This window comes from Urocampus carinirostris, chromosome 8 (assembly GCF_059441175.1).
Source record: "Urocampus carinirostris isolate Australia breed hairy pipefish chromosome 8, RoL_Ucar_1.0, whole genome shotgun sequence".
NCBI classification, from domain to species: domain Eukaryota; kingdom Metazoa; phylum Chordata; class Actinopteri; order Syngnathiformes; family Syngnathidae; genus Urocampus; species Urocampus carinirostris.
In genome coordinates this window covers 27,832,988-27,851,582 of record NC_142356.1, presented here as the reverse complement: position 1 = coordinate 27,851,582, position 18,595 = coordinate 27,832,988, and the positions used below count along the sequence as shown (strand labels likewise).

Here is an 18,595-nt window from a genome sequence, read left to right as displayed (position 1 = left end):
AGCTTAGCACTTTATACATTATTGTTTAACACCTTGTCAGCTTACCTCTTAGCATGACAGTAACAGAGCGTAAGGATCTATGGTTGGTAAAAATAGAAGTCCAGGGCCGCTGCTGTGTGCGCGGTTTGCAGCATAAGCATTAGCGCCATCCGTCTATGTAGTCTGGCTCCAGCTGCGCCTAGCAACAAATCATCAAATTGAATAAAAATATATGCAACCTAGATAAGATGCACGATGTCTTTGTCATCTGCTTGAAATAATGTGTTTGTCGCTTTTCTTATGGTGGTCATTTTAGAACAATAGCTCAGGAGGTAGAGCGATCGTTTTAGGATTAAGGGATCCCAGTTCGAATCCCGGCTTGTCCGTGTTACATGCCGAAGTGTCCTTGGGTAAGACACTGAACCCCCAATACCCCCAATAAGCAGGTTAGCGCCTTACATGGCTGCACAGATCACGGCCGCTATTGGGAAATGTGAAGCACAATGTAAAGCGCTTTGGGAAGTCATTGACTTGAAAAGCGCTATATAAATGCAGATCATTTCATTTCATTTCATATAGTTCCGTATGAATTACATTTTGTGGTACGAGTTGAAACACTTCTTCAAATCTTTGGATCGGTGATATTTAACCAGTGGGCAGGGGCACACTAATGTTCCTTGAAACCTGAAATAGTGTGCCGCAGGACATTGTTCAATTTTCCCTTTGCAAATAAATATGCCATTGCTTTATTCCAGTGATCAGCCAAGTAACTGTAACGTTTATCCATGTCAGCAGGAAGCAGATTATCATTTTCGATTTATAATACTGGATATCTCCCCGTGTGGTAGTAGAGGGAAACATTCTCAATAACTTATTTTGTTTGATTAAAGTCACTTGCAAAATATAAAACAAAAAATCTTGCACATTAATTATTGAATATTGCATTTTTATGTTATTTTTTTGACAAAAATAAAAAAGAAAACAGTTAAAACCTTAAAAAACAAAAGTTTTACTGAAAAATGATTCTCACTTATTTTAAGTATTGTTTAAAATATATCAAATCGGAATCATGAGTTTATTAAAGCTTCTTAAGTTATTTTGTGGTTATACTTTTCGGTTTTCAAGTCAAACTATGTTAGGAGGCTTCATTAACATTGAAGCAAAATAATAATCTTCGCAGCAACCAATTTCATGTTGCACAGTAACTTGATAAACAGAAAACTATGGTAATAAGAAAATGGATGGAAACATTTACACATGAGGATTTTTAATCAAATTTACAGTTTTAAGCTGATTTTGGAGCGGCGGGTTAATTTGATTACGAAATGGAATGTATGCTATATATATATATATATATATATATATATATATATATATATATATATATATATATATATATATATATATATATATATATATATATATATATATATATATATATATGTATATATATATATCTATATATACGTATATATATGTATATATATGTGTTTAATTTTAAATCTGGGGCCAGCTCATACATTTTACTATAAAAAGGAACATTTTCACAGTGTCCATTCATGATGCCTACTCTCAGATTCAAACCCAAATGGCAAACTTTTGACGTGTTTTCAGATATCATTTTTTGGTGATCTTATTTTGTGAATTCATGATAGTCTTGTAAATCGAATTTTGTGTTGCAGAATGAAGCTAAATGCGTTAAAACAAATCGTGCGCTGATTCAAACCAAAACTTTTGTGTTCTTTCAGACATTTAATTTTAAGTACCATATATTTTTCTTTTTTAAACTGCAGACTTTTTAACCCTTCATGCTATTCTGAATTCATTTTTGTCATATCACCATTGCTACAAAAGTTCATGTTTGAATTCCAAGCTTGGTTCGATTTATAAATTTTAGGCAAACCAAGCATTTGCATTTTAACTATTTTACAATAGTTGCTTGTCAAGGGAAAAAAATGGCGGATTTTCTGCATCCTTTCAGATTTTGTTTTTGAGACTTATAAAATTGAATAGAATAGTCTTTATTGTCATTGAAAACGACATAGTGATTTTTTTTTGCAACTATATTGGACAAGGCACTCAAGGATAAACAAGATAATCAAATAATAAAGACAGAGAACAAAAACACGACATAGGAAAACATATTTACAATGTAGTTCTTGGAGAATGGCCCAATGTGTTAAATGCAGTGTCCTTTCGTAATAATAGTACACCATAACAATAGTGGAATAAAAAGTACCATAATTATAATTAGCAGCAAACCTGTTTTTCAAGCAACTGGCAAGATATACAGAATATCTTTCACAGTATTGTGCACTTGTTTAGGGTGGTTACAGCCCTAGGGAAGAAACTCTCTCTGAGCCGTTAGTCCTCGTTCTTCGGGACCTGTAGCGTCTACCAGAACACGGGTCAAAGAGGTGGAGGGGACATTAGGGAGAGGTCCTTTATAATGTTTTTGGCTCTGCTGCGTTATCGCAAGCCGGCAATGTCCTCTAAACTGAGCAGAGAGCAGCCAATGATTTTACAGGTTGTGTTGATGACTATATGTATGTTTTTTTTTCTGTCCGCTGCCATGCTCCCAGCATACTACACCGTGTGACGCTGTATGCCAGAATGCTCCCCACTGTGGCTTTGTAGACGGCCACCTGCAGCTTCTCTTCTTGTCTTTAGATCATCAGAATTAGACGTCTGCTCGGCTACATTTTAAAGTCAGGGCCATTGACAGCTCTGGATGTTAAAAATGTATTTTAGAGAGATGAGCTAGAGTGATATTGATTTTTGACCACAACCAGCTGTTTATAACTCAGATTGCAGATTTCCTGCGTCCTTTCAGAATTACTATTTGGTAACTTAATAGTGTGTGTTTTTTTTAAAAATGCAAGATATATTTTATTTCAGTCAAAGGGATTGAGATCAGGACCTTTCTAAAACAAGGTACACTGAGCACAACAGTCAAGTTTATGTGGAAAGCTCTTAAACTAGTTCAGATTTTAATTGGTACATTACACGTATCCTCGCTCTGATGAAATATTCATAAACATTTGATTGGGAGTCGTTTGTCAAACACGAAGAGATCAGACATAATCAGTTATTAGTGGGAAAACAAACACTATGGCGTTGAACAACACTGACTCCTTCTTTGCCAAGCACAACCAAATTCTGATTGTAATTGAAACCGCTCATGCAAATTCGTCTCACTGATATGGAATTAAATGTTGTTTGAGTCAGAAACACTTGTGTGTATGACCGTTTCTTTAATGACACAATTGTAGATGAACAACGAACCGAACGGGGAGTGTTCCTATTACAACACAACTCTGCGACCGAGTGTTTGAAAAAAATACACTGAGAAAGTCATCAAGTAGAGAAGGATTAAAGCAGGAAAAATGTTTATGTTCAAAATCATTTGCATGCATGCAAACACATTGCATAAGGAATAGGTGGAGCGATAAAACTAAATACTGAAACACGATTGTGTCATGGTTGCCCTGGCGCCCAATTGGCCGTGCACGTGTGTGTCACGGTTGCCATGGTGCCGTATTGGCCCCGTCCGTGTGGCCGATTGGCTTTCTGTCTATATAAAGCTCAGCGCTCTCTTGCTTCCTTTGTCAGCCCGTCAAATGAACTTCTGCCCCACAAGACGTGGATTCTGACTCGGTCCTGTTTTCCTGTTAATATTTGCTGTCCGGTATTGTTCCCAGGTTTTTTTGTCCTGTTTAATTTCGGGTTCCAGTTTTGTTTCCTTCTCTTTTTGTCCTGTTGTTATTTTCTCCAGTTTTTTGTTCCCGTCTAGTTTCTCACGATTATTTTTGATATCCTGATTCATTATTTATCTTGTCTGTCCCGTCCTGTCCGGTATCGACCCCATCTGTCAGGAATCAACTCGGGCAATTGGAATCTATCTCTTTGGTCTCTGCCTTCCTGTCTTTCCACGCCAGACTGGATGCTTAACGTGCATGACTCCCCACTTCCCGTAAACTAAAGGCTTGTGTGAGAACGTCATGCAATTGGGTACTGATCCTGTTCTGGTTCCTGGCAAATTGTTAATGAATAATCACGGCTGTGCTTCATCAAGTAAGGGTGTGCATTAAAATACATAGAAAATGTTTTGAGAATGACAGGGAAACTCAGAAACTCATGACTACATACTGTATGCAGTGACATGTTAAAAAAACGTGTTAACTTCTGCTTTTAGGTTTCAAATGAAGGTTTTTAGATATACAAATGTCAAATTGAAATATTAAAATGAGGAATTTAAAATTAGGGCAAGGCATTACGGGTTTACATGAGCGATGAGGTTTTAAATCGGGTCTCAAGATCTATGTCAAGGTTTGAAAAAAAAGAAAATTGTAAAAACTCACCTAGTCGTCATAATCAATTAAATATTCATGTAAGAATATTGATTTGAAGAAATGATATGTATTAAAATTTAGGTGAAAAACAATGGCAAATTCACGTTGATTTGTGAGTTTGGGGTAATTACATTAAAGGGTTTTAAACCATTCATTGTTAACTGTAAAGGGTTCTGGCTTAATAATTATTACTTGTATTGCTCAAAACACATAAGTGTGTCACGACCACAACGGAATCAGAACCCAATTGCGTAACGTTTACCAAAAGTTTTATTGAAAAAAAGAGGAAGGGCTGTGCCCACGATCCGGTGCTCCCGGAATGCGTGAAGCAATTCGCTCTCGCAATCGGATTGTGATCCGAATATGAAAGTGGATCTTCCGTAGCGGGTGATGGCGGTGTCAGGGACGGAAAAACAGGTCAGGAGAGCAAAACGTGGTCGGGGTCAGATACGGGTCGCAAACAGGGACAGGAGAGCAGACGTGGTCGGGATAAAAAAATAAACGGGTCGTAAGCCGGGACGGGAGAGCAGACGTGGTCGGGATTAAGACAGGTCGTAACTGGGGACAAACGAGGAAATCAGGAACGGGCAGGTGGAAAAACGGGTGCAAAAATGGGACAGGCGGGAGTCAGGGTCAAAAAGGCTTGCCTTGTATCAACAGAAGTTCGTAGACAGACTGACAACAAGAGAGTGACAGGACAGGGTTTAAATAGGGACAGGGAGCCAATCAGAGAGCCTGCAGCGGCTGGCGCCAAATGACCGGGCGCAGGTGATTCCAATCGGTTATTATGACAATAAGGTGATTTTAATATATGAAAGTTATTCTACTAATGTTCCCAGAAAGTTATATGATTTTAATATGTGTGCCTTTTTCTATTTTTTGGGCATTTTAAAAATATTTTGAGCAGTTTTTTCAAATTGCATTTAAAAATAAAATGCCCTAAAGGTGGAAATGCGACTTTTTTAGAACAGCAGCCATAATTTGCATTTATAAATAAACAAATATGCAGACATTTAAAAATACATTTTATATTTCTTTTTGCTTAAAAATGAAACGTTTAATCAAATTTGTTTTGTAACACAAACATTATGTCCGTTTGTAAAACAATAACCTAATTCACTATATTTATTGAAAAACTCAAATTGCAATATAGCCATCTCAGGAATTTGATAAATATTTTGGGATACAAATGAAATAAATAATGATAAAAATAGCAAGAAAAGTAACATATTTAGAGTTCCTGGATATCTTTACCGCCAGGGTTGTCAGGGCTTGGAGAAGTACAGCCTGGCGGTGCGCATCCCTCTCTAGATATTTTTGGATATGGGTTTGGGCCCCCACATGAAACAATAGCCACTTATTTAAAAGTTGGGGACACTGGGGAAAGAAAGGTCACTAAAACAACATATTCTCATCTGTAGTGTTTTTTTTCCAATTTATACAAATAATCATTATATTTTCACACCTTGATTTGGCGGGGCTGTTGAGAAAGCATGATGGGCAGCATTTGGCCTTGGGCCCACCCCGTACCTATACCCTCAACCCTCCCCAGCCAATATATCTGGCAGAGTGAGATCCAGTAAGTGCATTTGTATAAGAATTTTAGCACACTTACTTAAGTAGCCTGGAAGCTAAAACATGCAAATGTGTGTGCCTCCTTTTCTCCAAGTTCAATTCCTCACCAGTACATGACGCCAAATCCAATCATTGCCCATTTTCAGTAACGATTATTGTGCTTACGTGTGTTCGTGAATGTGTGCCTTTTGTGTATTAGGCCTGGCTAGGTGATATAGGCAGTGCTCATACACTCTTGATCAGTGAAGGTCAAAGTGCAGCTAGCGTGTCATCAGTTCTGTTGCCTTGACAGTTTTACGGCCTCCAGTTGACAGATGACACACAATGGCGAACACAATTCAGCGGCCGCAAAATGCTGACGGTTGTCGTTTTTTTAAAGTACATGCAGCCATTAACCGAATGCATAGGGACCAGTTCACATTTCTAATGTCAACGATATTGTTCATGTTTTTGATTGATCGAATCATGACTCTGCAGGGTAGCTGTAGAACTGCTTAATATATGGAAGGTAAAAGGACAATTTGTTTATAATTCACGGATCACTTAATTCAAAGCAAATAAATACTTTTATTTTGGCTTGATTTAAAAAAAAAGTAATAAAATAAATAAATATATATATATATATATATATATATATATATATATATATATATATATATATATATATATATATATATATATATATATATATATATATATATATATATATATATATATATATATATATATATATATATATATATATATATATATATATATATATATATATATATATATATATATATATATATATATATATATATATATATATATATATATATATATATATATATATATATATAATAAAGGTTTCAGCCTAGCTCATCAGTAAGTATCAAACCTCTGGGAATAGTTTCAGTCTGGTAATTACCATTAAATGGCAGGAGTGACCACACATTGAAGAAGCCCAAACTTCCCAGTCTTGCTTCCTGTATCCGCCAATTGAGAGTATGTATAAGCCGGATAGGTGTAGTAAAGCAGTGTGGTCGGAGTAGCAAAGCTATGGATAAGTACATACAGTTAAAGATTCAACAGAGCTTTTTTTATTTCTGAAAAAAAGACAACATCGAGAGGGATGACGTTTTGTGCACATCCACAGGAACGCAATTCCCATGGTGACCAAAATCCTGTGATCATATTACTGGAAACATCGGGCGCTGGAAAGTTCTTACAAAGTTCATGCATTGTTCATGCATGAGTTCAGTGTTCTTGCAGTAAGTCATTTAGCAAGAAACGTGTCCTTGTGTTTATGAAAGTCATTGTTTAGATATCGGAGGTGTCACAAATGCAAGAGAAAAAAAAGCACCTACGTGAAAGTTCTGGAAAAGTTGTTTTTCTCAGTTTTCTTGGAAACCATTATTTTCCAGAAACCTAGCAAACACTGATACTAGATCTTAAATCGATAAACTATTGACCCAAAAATGTGAGTGTACTTTTATATAAAAAAATAGATTCACACACCTATGTCATGTTTCGATGTTCCCTTTGCTTGCTATTAAAGTGGTTTAATCAAGTGCAGTTTTAGTTTTTAATTTATTTTCCCTGTCTAAAATCAATACCGATAGTCAACTCTTGAAGTCAGGTCAAATCAAGTCATATTTATCTATATACCCATCTATCACAAAAATGTCTCAAAGGACTGCATAGGATTACAACTACACCATCCACTGACCTTAAACCAACTTGCAGGCAAGGAAAAACTCAAAACCTCGGCGTGGGCAAAAAATAAACCTTGAGAAGGGCCCTCAAAAGTGGTAATCCCCTTTCCAGAATGACCAGGGTGGAATAGAGATAAACGTAAACAAACATAGTGAACATCATTAAAAGAGAACTATAGGTAACATGTTGAAATTTGTCCAAAATGTCCATAACAGCAATGACGGAGCTTCCTATCTCTGCCGGCTGGTGGATGCAGGCGTTGACATGCTTCATGTCCAGATGCTGGTCCGCTGACTCATCTCAAAATAGTCCTTCTTCCTCATATCACCACCGGCTAGGCCGCCAGTAAAAGACAGGAATAGAAAAATATGAGGTGGGCAATGTTCCCTCTAGTTTTCCACGGGTCTGAGCGTTCACACAATGTCGGTGAGCAACGCTTGAAACAACAGTGAGCCACCATAATCCCAAGTGTGGCAAGATAATTAATAATCAAACACGTCCAAAACTTGATATCAAGTAACATTTTTCGGCAATGCAAATTGTTTTTCCACTTTTGAATGAATTGACTAATGTACGATTGCAAATGTTGTAAGGCCTATAAACGTCGTTTGTTTTTACAACAATTCTTTCACAAGATTTTCATTTCTTTTTTTTCCTGGTATCTTTTGTCGCATAATACTAACATTTTGGGGGGTTTATTTAGTCGGTTGCACGATACACAACTGTATTTAATCACATTTTTGAGTGGAAGTGCAATGTTGGCAACAAGATTGACTGGAAATAAATGGAAATAATTTGAATGCAACACAAACTTTTTATTCTTTTTTCTGTGTTTTTTTTCCACTTTTTTAAAATTCCTTTAAAAAAATCTCATTGTGTTTATTTTTTTCTGAGCTGTTACTTTTTTCTTTTTGTTCTCTATTTACTTTTTTCCTACATTTCTTTCTTTTCTTTTTTTCTGGCTTTTTTGTAAATGTTTACTTCTTTTTTTCTCTTCCTTTTGCTTCTTTTTTTTCTCAGCTTTTCACTACTTTTTCAATTTGGTATATTTTTCTTTTTTGGTCTATTCCCCCCTTCCTTTAAGTCATTTTGTGCGTAATTTTACTTAATATTTGGTCATGTTGGGATTAAAGAAGCAAAAACAACCTGAAGAGCCGTTTAGGACCCGAAAGAGTCGGTTCCTTTTAGTGAGCCGAGCCGAAGAAGCCAGTTCTCGACATACTCTACTAACTTTACTCAACTTCGTTCGACTTCAAAATACCGCATTTAGGACACAACGTCAGGGGAACCCGTGTATTTTTACCTTCATGCATTGTAACTTTGATTTAAGTCGCTTCTTAATAAGTAATTTTGTGCCCTCATTTTTGTGCGCTGGCTAGATTTTCTTGTGCGCTGAGAATGTGCGAGCAGTGCGCAATTGCGCACACGTGCAGCTTAGAGGGAACACTGGAGGTGGGCATCAATAATAATCTATTGAATAGAAGTGTGTCTTAAGTCTAGATTTAAAAACTTACTCTGAGGTTGCAGATCTTATCTCCGGAGGCAGAGCATTCCATAGCTCTGGGGCCCAGTTGGAGAACGCTCTCGAGCCTGCAGACTTCTTCTTGGCTCTCGGAGTCACAAGTCGACCGGCACATTCAGAGCTGGGGCTCCTTGCAGGAACAAAATCTGAGAGAGAGGGGGTCGCAAGTCCATGCAAACATTTGTATGTTAGTAAGAGAACCTTAAAGTCACATCTTAACTGGACTGGGAGCCAGTGAAGGTTGGCCAATACAGGAGTAATATGCTCAAACTTTATTGTCTTAGTCAAGAGTCTCATGGTACAAAAACATTCATTCAGTTAAAAAATATGATTCATTTTGAATATTTAGGAAAAAAAACATAGTTAGTTTTTATAAAAAAAAAACCTCATGGGTGTAGACATGTACACTCTTTTTACATAGTGAAATCCATAACTAGTAGTCACCGCCAAGTGATCCTTTGGCACTGTTTTTCTTCACATTGGACAACAGTGCCCTCTACTGGTCAAATATTACACACTTGGGCTTTAACAATTCTGTATGTATTTCACATTATTTTTTGATTCATTTCTGGAATTAATTGGGTATAATAATTATTAAAATTAGATAATCACTAATAACAATAATAAAATAAATAAACAAATAATGCAATAAATACGTGATAAATGCGATAAATAAATAAATAAAATAATAATAAAATAAGTAAAATATATTTTTTAAACGTATTGCTCTTTTAGTTTTAGTTTGTGATCCTGAACGTCATTTCTTTAGGCATTCATTTAAATTACTATTTTATTTTGCATTTACTTTTTGCCCTTTTAACATTCTGCACTAAAATTGTTTTTCTTTTTAGGTTTATTTGCCTTTTTGTTTTTAATTTTAAGTTGCTTATTTTTGGCATTTAAGGGGTTGTGTATTTTCTTTGTTTCCTTTTAACATTTGCACGTGAATTATTCTTAGGATAAAAATGTATTTTTATCAGTCATGCAAATGTTGTTTTTTTCTTTTTCTTTTGGTTTTTAGTTCATAATGAATTAGATCACCCGCAACCCTAGTGAGATAAGCGACACAGTAAATGGATGGATGAATGGATGAATGGATATATTTGATTATTTTAAACTTTTGGTTCAACATACTTACACGCTGCGACCCAAAGCAATAAAAAACTCCACTTCCTAAATTGATTCTAACAAATGAATGTCTAACTCAAAGTAGATATAGTAAAAATGACTAGCAAAACGACTACATACATGCCTGCATCGCATATAAGCGATCCCCTAAACATGTTTTAAAATAGACACAAAGTAAACTTACTGCAAAACATTAATAAAGCAGTTACCTATACATTGATAATTATTTTTGTGTTAAATACAGATTAATGTTCTGGTATAAATCTAAAAATACATCATTTTAAACCATTTACTGTACCCTCCAGTAGCTCTTCAAAGGGACACCTGTACACCATTTACGTGTTCTGCAATTATATCATATTATATTACGTTATAGTTTCCACTTTTCCTTCCCACTTTCTTGGGATCCATTATTATGGGCAGAAAAAGTAAATAAAACCAACAAAATACCAATAAAATGAGATGTGGTCCCTCTCAAAAGCGCTGATTGACTGATCAGGTAGAAGAGATCAATGAGGGCATTATTGCCATCTACTGCATTTGACCCTCTGTTTTTACTTTTTCTTAGCATTATTTTGCCCAGGTAGGAACTCACTGAAAACGGATACACTTTCGGGTCCCGACACACCATTTGAGGAACATGTTGTAAAAAAAACTGCTTTTCAAAAACAAGTGTGTCTATTTTTAAATAAAAAAGGTCACATTTGGCATTCCTCCACAAAATGCCATGACATTTGCAAAATAGTTAGTCACCTTACTTTGCTTCTGCAAACTTGTTTCATTATTTTACAGAGTACAAAACTTAAAACACATTGAAACGAGTGACAGCAGCGATGCTAATGAGGAAAAAAAGTGCAGGCCAGATGTCGTCTAGTGTAATATAGGCATATTAGAAGACAACTTCTAAATAGAACTTGTGTGTTTGGGTCTTAGTTTGTAGTGTCATATTCATAGATGTGCTTTGGCCACCGGCAGCAGTCAGACTGCAAAGAAAACGACTGTTCTTGTGTGTCCTTTGACTCTACACCGAGCTTAGATGTATTGCATAATTTAAAAGTGGCTATACAGCATCTGCTGTTTTGCATTGCGGTCCCAATGAAAACACGATGGGCCAATTAAGTCTGAGCAACCCCCCCAGCCCTAAATAAGGTAGAATGACCAGGCAGAGGTCTTGTACCAAAGCTGTAATAAGTCATGTAATGATGATGAGCTGGAACTTGAAAATACGACTTGTGTTCCAGGCAGAAAGTACCTTAGAGATTTGGAGTGCAAACTCAATTTGGATCTTTGTGGGTGTTATGATTAATTTGCTGGCCATTGAGTGAAGATTCGCACTGATACATTTGCGGACAGTTTTGGGCGCACTCCAATGAAACAGTTATTAGTGACAGTTTGTAGTTACTTCATTTAAAATGTTACCCCCCGTATTTTTGACACTAAGAAGTAGTGTTACAAATGATTGTATATACTCGCATAGAAACCGACCCTCTAAGCTGCTTCAAAATAGCCACTGTTGTGATAGGATACTAGGATGTTTGGACGTATGCTAAGGGATAGGCAGGGCACCTGTATGATGCGGCAGGGGTAAACCGGTGAAAGCTGTGGTGCCCTACTGTTGAACAGAAGAGTGTGTTGTGTCACCCTGACCCTTGTGACATGGCCGCTTTCTTGCGTCTCGTTTCATCGGGAGGGACGAAAGCATGACCAACTTGGGTGCCGAGGTGGGTTGGCCATGGTCAAATTGTCTGTGTTTTCTGCTACTTTTTCCTTTTCTCTCTTCTTTGTTTTTGTGTATGTGTTTGTCTTGTTGTTGGTCACCCCTCTTGAGGGATATGACCAGGGTTGATATATATATATATAGAAAATAGTCACATCATAAAGAAGGCACAACTACACACAACTACAGTATGTCACAAAAGTTAGTACACTACTCACATTTCTGCAGAGATTTCATCATAATATTAAATTGAACATTGCTAAAGAAACATCACTTTGACACACTGAAAAGGAGTACGTATGAACGAAGACCATTACTTAGTGGTCTGATGGGACAAAAATGCATTTGTGTGGCTCAGATTGTGTGAAGCATGTATGGTGGCAACCGGGTGAGGAGTTCAAAAGTGTTTGTGTCATGCCTAAAGTTAAGCATGGTGTTGGGAATGTCATGGTTTGGGTCTGCATGAGTGCAACTGGAAACACGAACTCAAGGATGTACTGAAGAATACTAGAGCAGATAATGATCCCCTCCCTCCAGAAACTGGGTAACGTTGCTGGTTGACTGAGAGTTGTATGAGACAACATGAAAGGTGTATGAGTATCCAGCAGAAAAAACATAAATCGTGATTTACATTTAATAAAAAGGGCAGTAATACAGTAAAGTACCATGTAGCAACAACAGCAAAGGTATGAAAATTGCATTAATAATGCGTCAGAATACTCCTTACCGAGAAAAGTAATTACATTCCAGGAATGCGTTCCTTTGTAACGTGCTAATCTCAACACTGTTAGCACACGTGCTAGCGGTTTGCTAGCTAATATTTTTAAAATCACATCAATAGGGCTTTGAATCCTTACTTGGGACAATTCTGATGCTCTTCTACCTCTCCAATCACCCTCTAATTCCTCTCACATCACTTAGGCATGCAATAGCACTCTGAAAATCTCACACAAAAGGCAGTGCGTGTATTTTTAGCCCATTGCCATTTTCGTCACATAATGGTGCTCTTTCGACCCCGCAGCTCTCAGCATCGATTCTTGCACCCAGGTCAATACTTGCACAATTTTGAGAAAAAAAAAGAGAAATACCAAAAAGCATATGACAAAAAATCCTTATTTTCTTTCTTTTTGGAGCAGAGCTTGGTGTCGCCATGACGAGCGAGGAGGAGGAGGAGGGCCCCTCGACCGCGGCGACCATCACCCGGATGACTGGGGTGGATGATGTCATTGAACCCTCCTCCCCCGACCCGTGCCACCTGGAAGAGGAAGAAGAAGAGGAGGAAAAGGACGATATAGAGGAAGAGGAAGTGGACCACGATGACAATGACGGTGATGGTAGCAGTACCAACAGTGCACTTGTGGTCCCGTATCCCGATCTCGTACCGGTGGTCTTCTTCTGCCTCAAGCAAACCACCTGCCCTCGCAGTTGGTGTATCCGAATGGTGACCAGTCCATATCCTTTTTTTAGATACCTGAAGTCAAAGTAAAGGACCTTAGGTACACACATTTGTTGGTAAGGTCCAATACTATATTCTTGTGCATAAAACTGTCGCCAGTCAGGATACAGAGAAACAGGCATCAAGTAAGGGTAAATGACTCATCAGGTTAGGCAAAGATCTACTTATCTTTAGCATCACATTCATAGCACAGCAGAAGTCTTTTCTTAAGGTGCTAAAAAATTAAATTTTTTTCTCATGTTTCTCTGAGCTTTTTCACTGCCATTAAGAAACCCTCTCTCACTGATTAAATAGAGCTTTCATACGAAAACATTAGAGCAGGAGTCTCCAAACTACGGCCTGTGGGACAGATACAGCCCTTTTCCTTATTTGGTCTGGCCCTCTAAACAATACTCTAAAGCATTTTGATGCACAATTAACTTTTACCTAAAAAGAATGCAAAGTCTGGGTACATCGTTTTGGTTGTAACAGGATTTGAACCAGAGTTGCGGTGGTCTCTTACGATTGGAATACCAGTGACATACATGATGTATGCAGTGGTGTTGTTTTTTTTCTCTCATTAGCTTTTTCAGTCATGGTACTAGAGACTAATTTAGTCCTGGGTGTGCGTTTTTGGTTGCAACAGGATTTGAATTCTGGTCGCAGCGATCTCTCACCACTGGACTACTAGCGATATGGAAGACTTATGAAAAGGGATTGTGTTTTTCTTTCATCATCACTCTATTTTTAGTCAGAGTACCAGGGACAAATTTTGTTGTGCATTTCACATGTTACAATGACAATGAATTTGTCACGTACAATGCTTGGACTAGAATGATAGAATATACATTTTCGCCATTGTAACAAGTGAAACACACAACATATTTAACATTCGTCTCTGGTACTGTGATTAAAAACAGTGTGATGATGATAAAAAACGACTGCCTTTTGGCAATTAATCTCCACTAATGGTGGTCCATTGATCTGACATCAAAGCTGATCCCAGACCTGTTCAGAAAGTGTTCTGAGTGTTATTTGGTTTTTTAATAGTGTTATTTTTTTCATTTTCTGACTTTTGTTTTGAGAAGAATTCTGAAGGGTATTTTTTTGTGGCTTTCGGAAAACATAATTTTTAACATTCAGGCCCAGACCCTGGACCCTCATCAGAAAAGGGAAAGGTTATGTGGCCCTCAGGGGTAAATGTTTGGGGACCCCTTGGGTTAAAGGCTTTCAAAACCTCTTAGACTGACACACATTTAAAGAACAACTGTTTTCGAGTAGCGAAGCTGTATAGGAAGTAATGAAAAAACCTAAATGGACGAGTGGGCGGAACCTCTTTGAAGGCAAACAGAACAGAACAATCAAGCTGTGATTGATTCGAAGCCCTGAGAATAGAATGACCTGGATGAATGAGAATATTCACAGGTAGCCCCAACTACATTGGCTCTATTATGCTAAACAAAAGAAAAATATTTATTCACAGCCTGCTGGGATTGAGTTGCATGATGGTGATTTGTCAAAGCATGCTAGCGAAAGCAACACTGAATGATTCAATCAACAATTATTTCTCACCTATAAATAAAAGGTGCTCTACACTGCAATTATGAGAAAACTGACTAGTAGTTATAGGGCATGGTATAGCATTTCAGATAGTCGAGTAACTAATAATTAAGGTACAGTTATCCCTCGGTTATCACGGTTAATGGGGACCAGAACCCCCATTCGAAAAGTGAAAGTCTATGAAGTAAATTGCACGCTCATAAAAGCCCCCAAGGGTGAAAATTACCTAGGAATGATCTCAGCAATGACCGAGAGCATAGGATTGTAAGAAAATAGCAACTATAGCTCTACAAATATATACACAGAAAACAGAATAGCAGTTGAATGAAAGATCTTTTTGGTCATGATACATAAGTACAACAAAATTGGAGTTATTCTTCTTTCAATGCAAGAAAGCAGTTTAGAGCTACACACTAGCTTTGGGTATCCCCAGATTAATGCAGGACTCTGTGATGATCATAATACAACTACCCCGAATGTAGCGGTTTTCCACGAGTTGTAGCTCCAGGTCATCCGTTTCATGAGTAATGGATCTGGCGTTGGTGAGATACATGCTTGGCAGGGCTGGCCTGTTAGAATAGCCGTAGCAGTAGGCTGGACCTGCAGGCTCGCTAGTTGCCCTTTCTCTCTCTCGCTGTTTCTCCGCTACTTCCCAAAGTCTATAACAATCCACTGGTGATGACCGTTCTTTCTCGCTCTTCTGACTTTCCAGTCCGATTTAAATTATGAACTACTTTTTGATGTTAAGACTCAGTAAAAGCTAGCGGTCGCCATGCTCCCCAGTTTATTTTGGGAGGAGACATGGTCTTGTGTGCCCGCCACGCTGTTTGACTGACTGGGCAAAACACCAGCCAATCACAGTGACGTACACAGACCGTCATGCCCACCTAACACACAAAGCCGTCCCTGACCTGCCCCTCTGATATACCGTCTGCTCAGAACACAATGCATACGTTTATATCAATGACAAAATGACAATTCAATTGAATTCAAAATCAGCAAAGCAGTGAAACAGAGATAACTGAAGCGTGAAGTAGTGAGGGGTCTCTGCACATTTTAGTTACATGCTAAAGTCATTTTAACAAGGGTCGTGAGAAGAAGAGTGTACATTATTGAGCCACTGTTACCTTGCTAGGCTAGAAAGAAGCGGAAAGCAGCGTGTGTGCTGTCAGCTCAACTCCACTTTATAAATCGCCAACAACCAACCACAGCTTGGGTGCATCCAAGGATATTTTCGGGGATCTCTGCACCTTATTTGCTCTCTTTGCTTAAGTGCCTCAGCATGTAGGAATTAGAAAATTAATTCCAATCAGATGCCCAATAATAGACTCCTTTTTCACTTCTAATGCCCTCTTTGATGACCTGGCCGCTAATGAAACATTTTATCGGTTCCACACCTCAAATCACCACATGATGTGGTTAGGAACCATGCAAAATTTTGTTCGTATTTCCATAACAACAATGATGGGGCGTCGAGGCCTGCAATGCCATCTCTACTGGCTTAAAAAATATTTGAATCGTGTAATGTTATTATATTTTGTCCATAAAAACTTGGCAAATTATTCTTTATGGTCAGCTTAGTTTCATTTCTTCCCCCTGCTTTCACTGCGTCCAAATGTGTGCTTTTATATTGAAGCATTTAACCAATCGCATTTTAGCCATTACTTATTGCCAGGCTCAGTAATCAGCCCAAAAGGCCTTCAGAAAGACATCTGATGGCCTCGCGTCATACAACCAGCGTTTGATAAAGCTTTTGGTTGAACCAAATGGTTGAGCGGGTCCTGGAAAAGATCACCGATTTTACAAGTTGGCTAGGAGACGGTAACCAGATTCAGATTCAGATCTACTTTATTGTCATTCTAGTACACGTGTATACAGAACGAAATGTCGATACATCTGACCCGCACAGTTTCCTTGAATGTACAGATATAAGTAAAAGTTGTATTGTATTATGGCTACGTATGGTATTTTACCATAGTGCCGATAGTGCAAGATGAGTAGCTAACCAGATGTGCAAACCAAAGTATCACAATAAAAACGTGAAGAAAAAAATTCCAGTTTCCACTGCTCCTTCCAACGGACATTTTTACCTTTAAACCCATACCCTCCGACAGCCCCCCGGCAGGCCACTGGACTTTTCATCAACATATACGTGTCTGTTCGATGTCACCAGTCACTGAATTCACATATTATTGGAAAGCTTAAACTCTTGGGATCCAAGATATGATGAACCTTTTAAAGATTCACAGAAACATTTCAATCAGTCTGAAAGAAGAAAACGTAAACTCTCAAACTGAGGTAACTCACCATTACGCCCCCTGGACATCTTCAAATTCCTGAATGTCTGCCAAAATGGCTGTTATATTGAGGACAATCCATATAATCCAACTCTGTAAAATATTTACTCCAAACACTGGTTAATGCCAACAGATAAATAGAAATCAGCCAAAAACATTTTTGCCACATGGACGTTGCTTCTTTAAATTAATTTCTTATGTTCCAAAACTCCCTTTGAAAACAGACACTCTTTGAATTACTCCCAATATGGTGATTACCCCTCCCCTTTTAATTAACTCATTTTCTCTTTCAATAGCAGGCTTTTTTCACAGTCCACAGCCCACGTTAGCCCATACAGCCTGTTTGACAAAACGGATATTGGCTCTAATAGGTCCAAAAGTATTTAAGCACTAGTAACCAAATCGAATTGTGATTGACATAATGGTTATACAATGCAATTTTCAACATATTTTATGCCATTTTCCGGGGGTGTATTCGAATCACACCCGAAAATAACATGCACCAGGCAATCAGTGATTCATTTTTACATTTACATTTACAACTCTGTCACAATTTCTAAAACATTGGCCAAAGTAAAATTCAAATTTGTGAACATTTTAGTGGACTAAAGTCTCCATATGACCTAATCTAAGAAACATGTGTGATATCCAATGTTCAGTTTTTCAAATTGTGATCAAATTTAGTAAGATACCAGGTAATCTATTATCTCACCTGTTTTCCACATAAGATGCTTATGCTACACTCATCTGCAGGCATCTGATACAGAAAATAATGCACAAAACAAAAACATTCTATTTCTATGTGGTTCAACTCAGATTACTAAATGTTAGTAGCACTTGCAAAGATTATTTAAGTTTGGGACAAAACTTCAGAATCTTACCTTTCAAATGAGACCAAATGCATCCATATTCTCCAAATGGTTAAAAAACATCATTCGATTTACTCTGGGTACGTCTTGGATTGGGATTTCAGGCAAATTGTACGGGAATGTAAGGGAATTAAACCACAAAACCTCAGAAAATACAACAGCACAGGCTCGACTTTCAGCATTAGCATTCTTGGCGATGGAAAAAAACTTCTTGCTGGGACTGAAGTGCAAGGCTAATCTGTATGAAAGTGTAACCTACATTTTCTTGAGGAGAAAGGAGTATGGATTTTCTGCACAAATACAAGAAATTTTTGCTGGGTTAAATGTGACTATATTTCTAAATGATATTTTTATTTTATGAGGTTTGTTTTCGATGCGTTTTTATATATGTCACAGGTTTAGCTGCAGTAAACATTTTATAGCCATAATATATCTATTAGGGATTAGATTAATTGAGGGTACT

At 37.6% G+C, this 18,595-nt stretch overlaps 1 protein-coding gene across 1 annotated transcript in view; it reads left to right on the top strand.

Annotated features, from left to right (window-relative positions):
* Window positions 1-13,457, top strand: part of LOC148361496 (uncharacterized) — a 44,820-nt gene extending 31,363 nt beyond the window's left edge. The window contains exon 2 of the mRNA XM_088342923.1: window positions 13,108-13,457. Coding sequence (XP_088199049.1) covers window positions 13,122-13,457 — 336 coding nt within the window. The 5' untranslated portion in view covers window positions 13,108-13,121. The remainder of the gene's footprint in view (window positions 1-13,107) is intronic.
* Window positions 13,458-18,595: the final 5,138 nt, after the last annotated feature.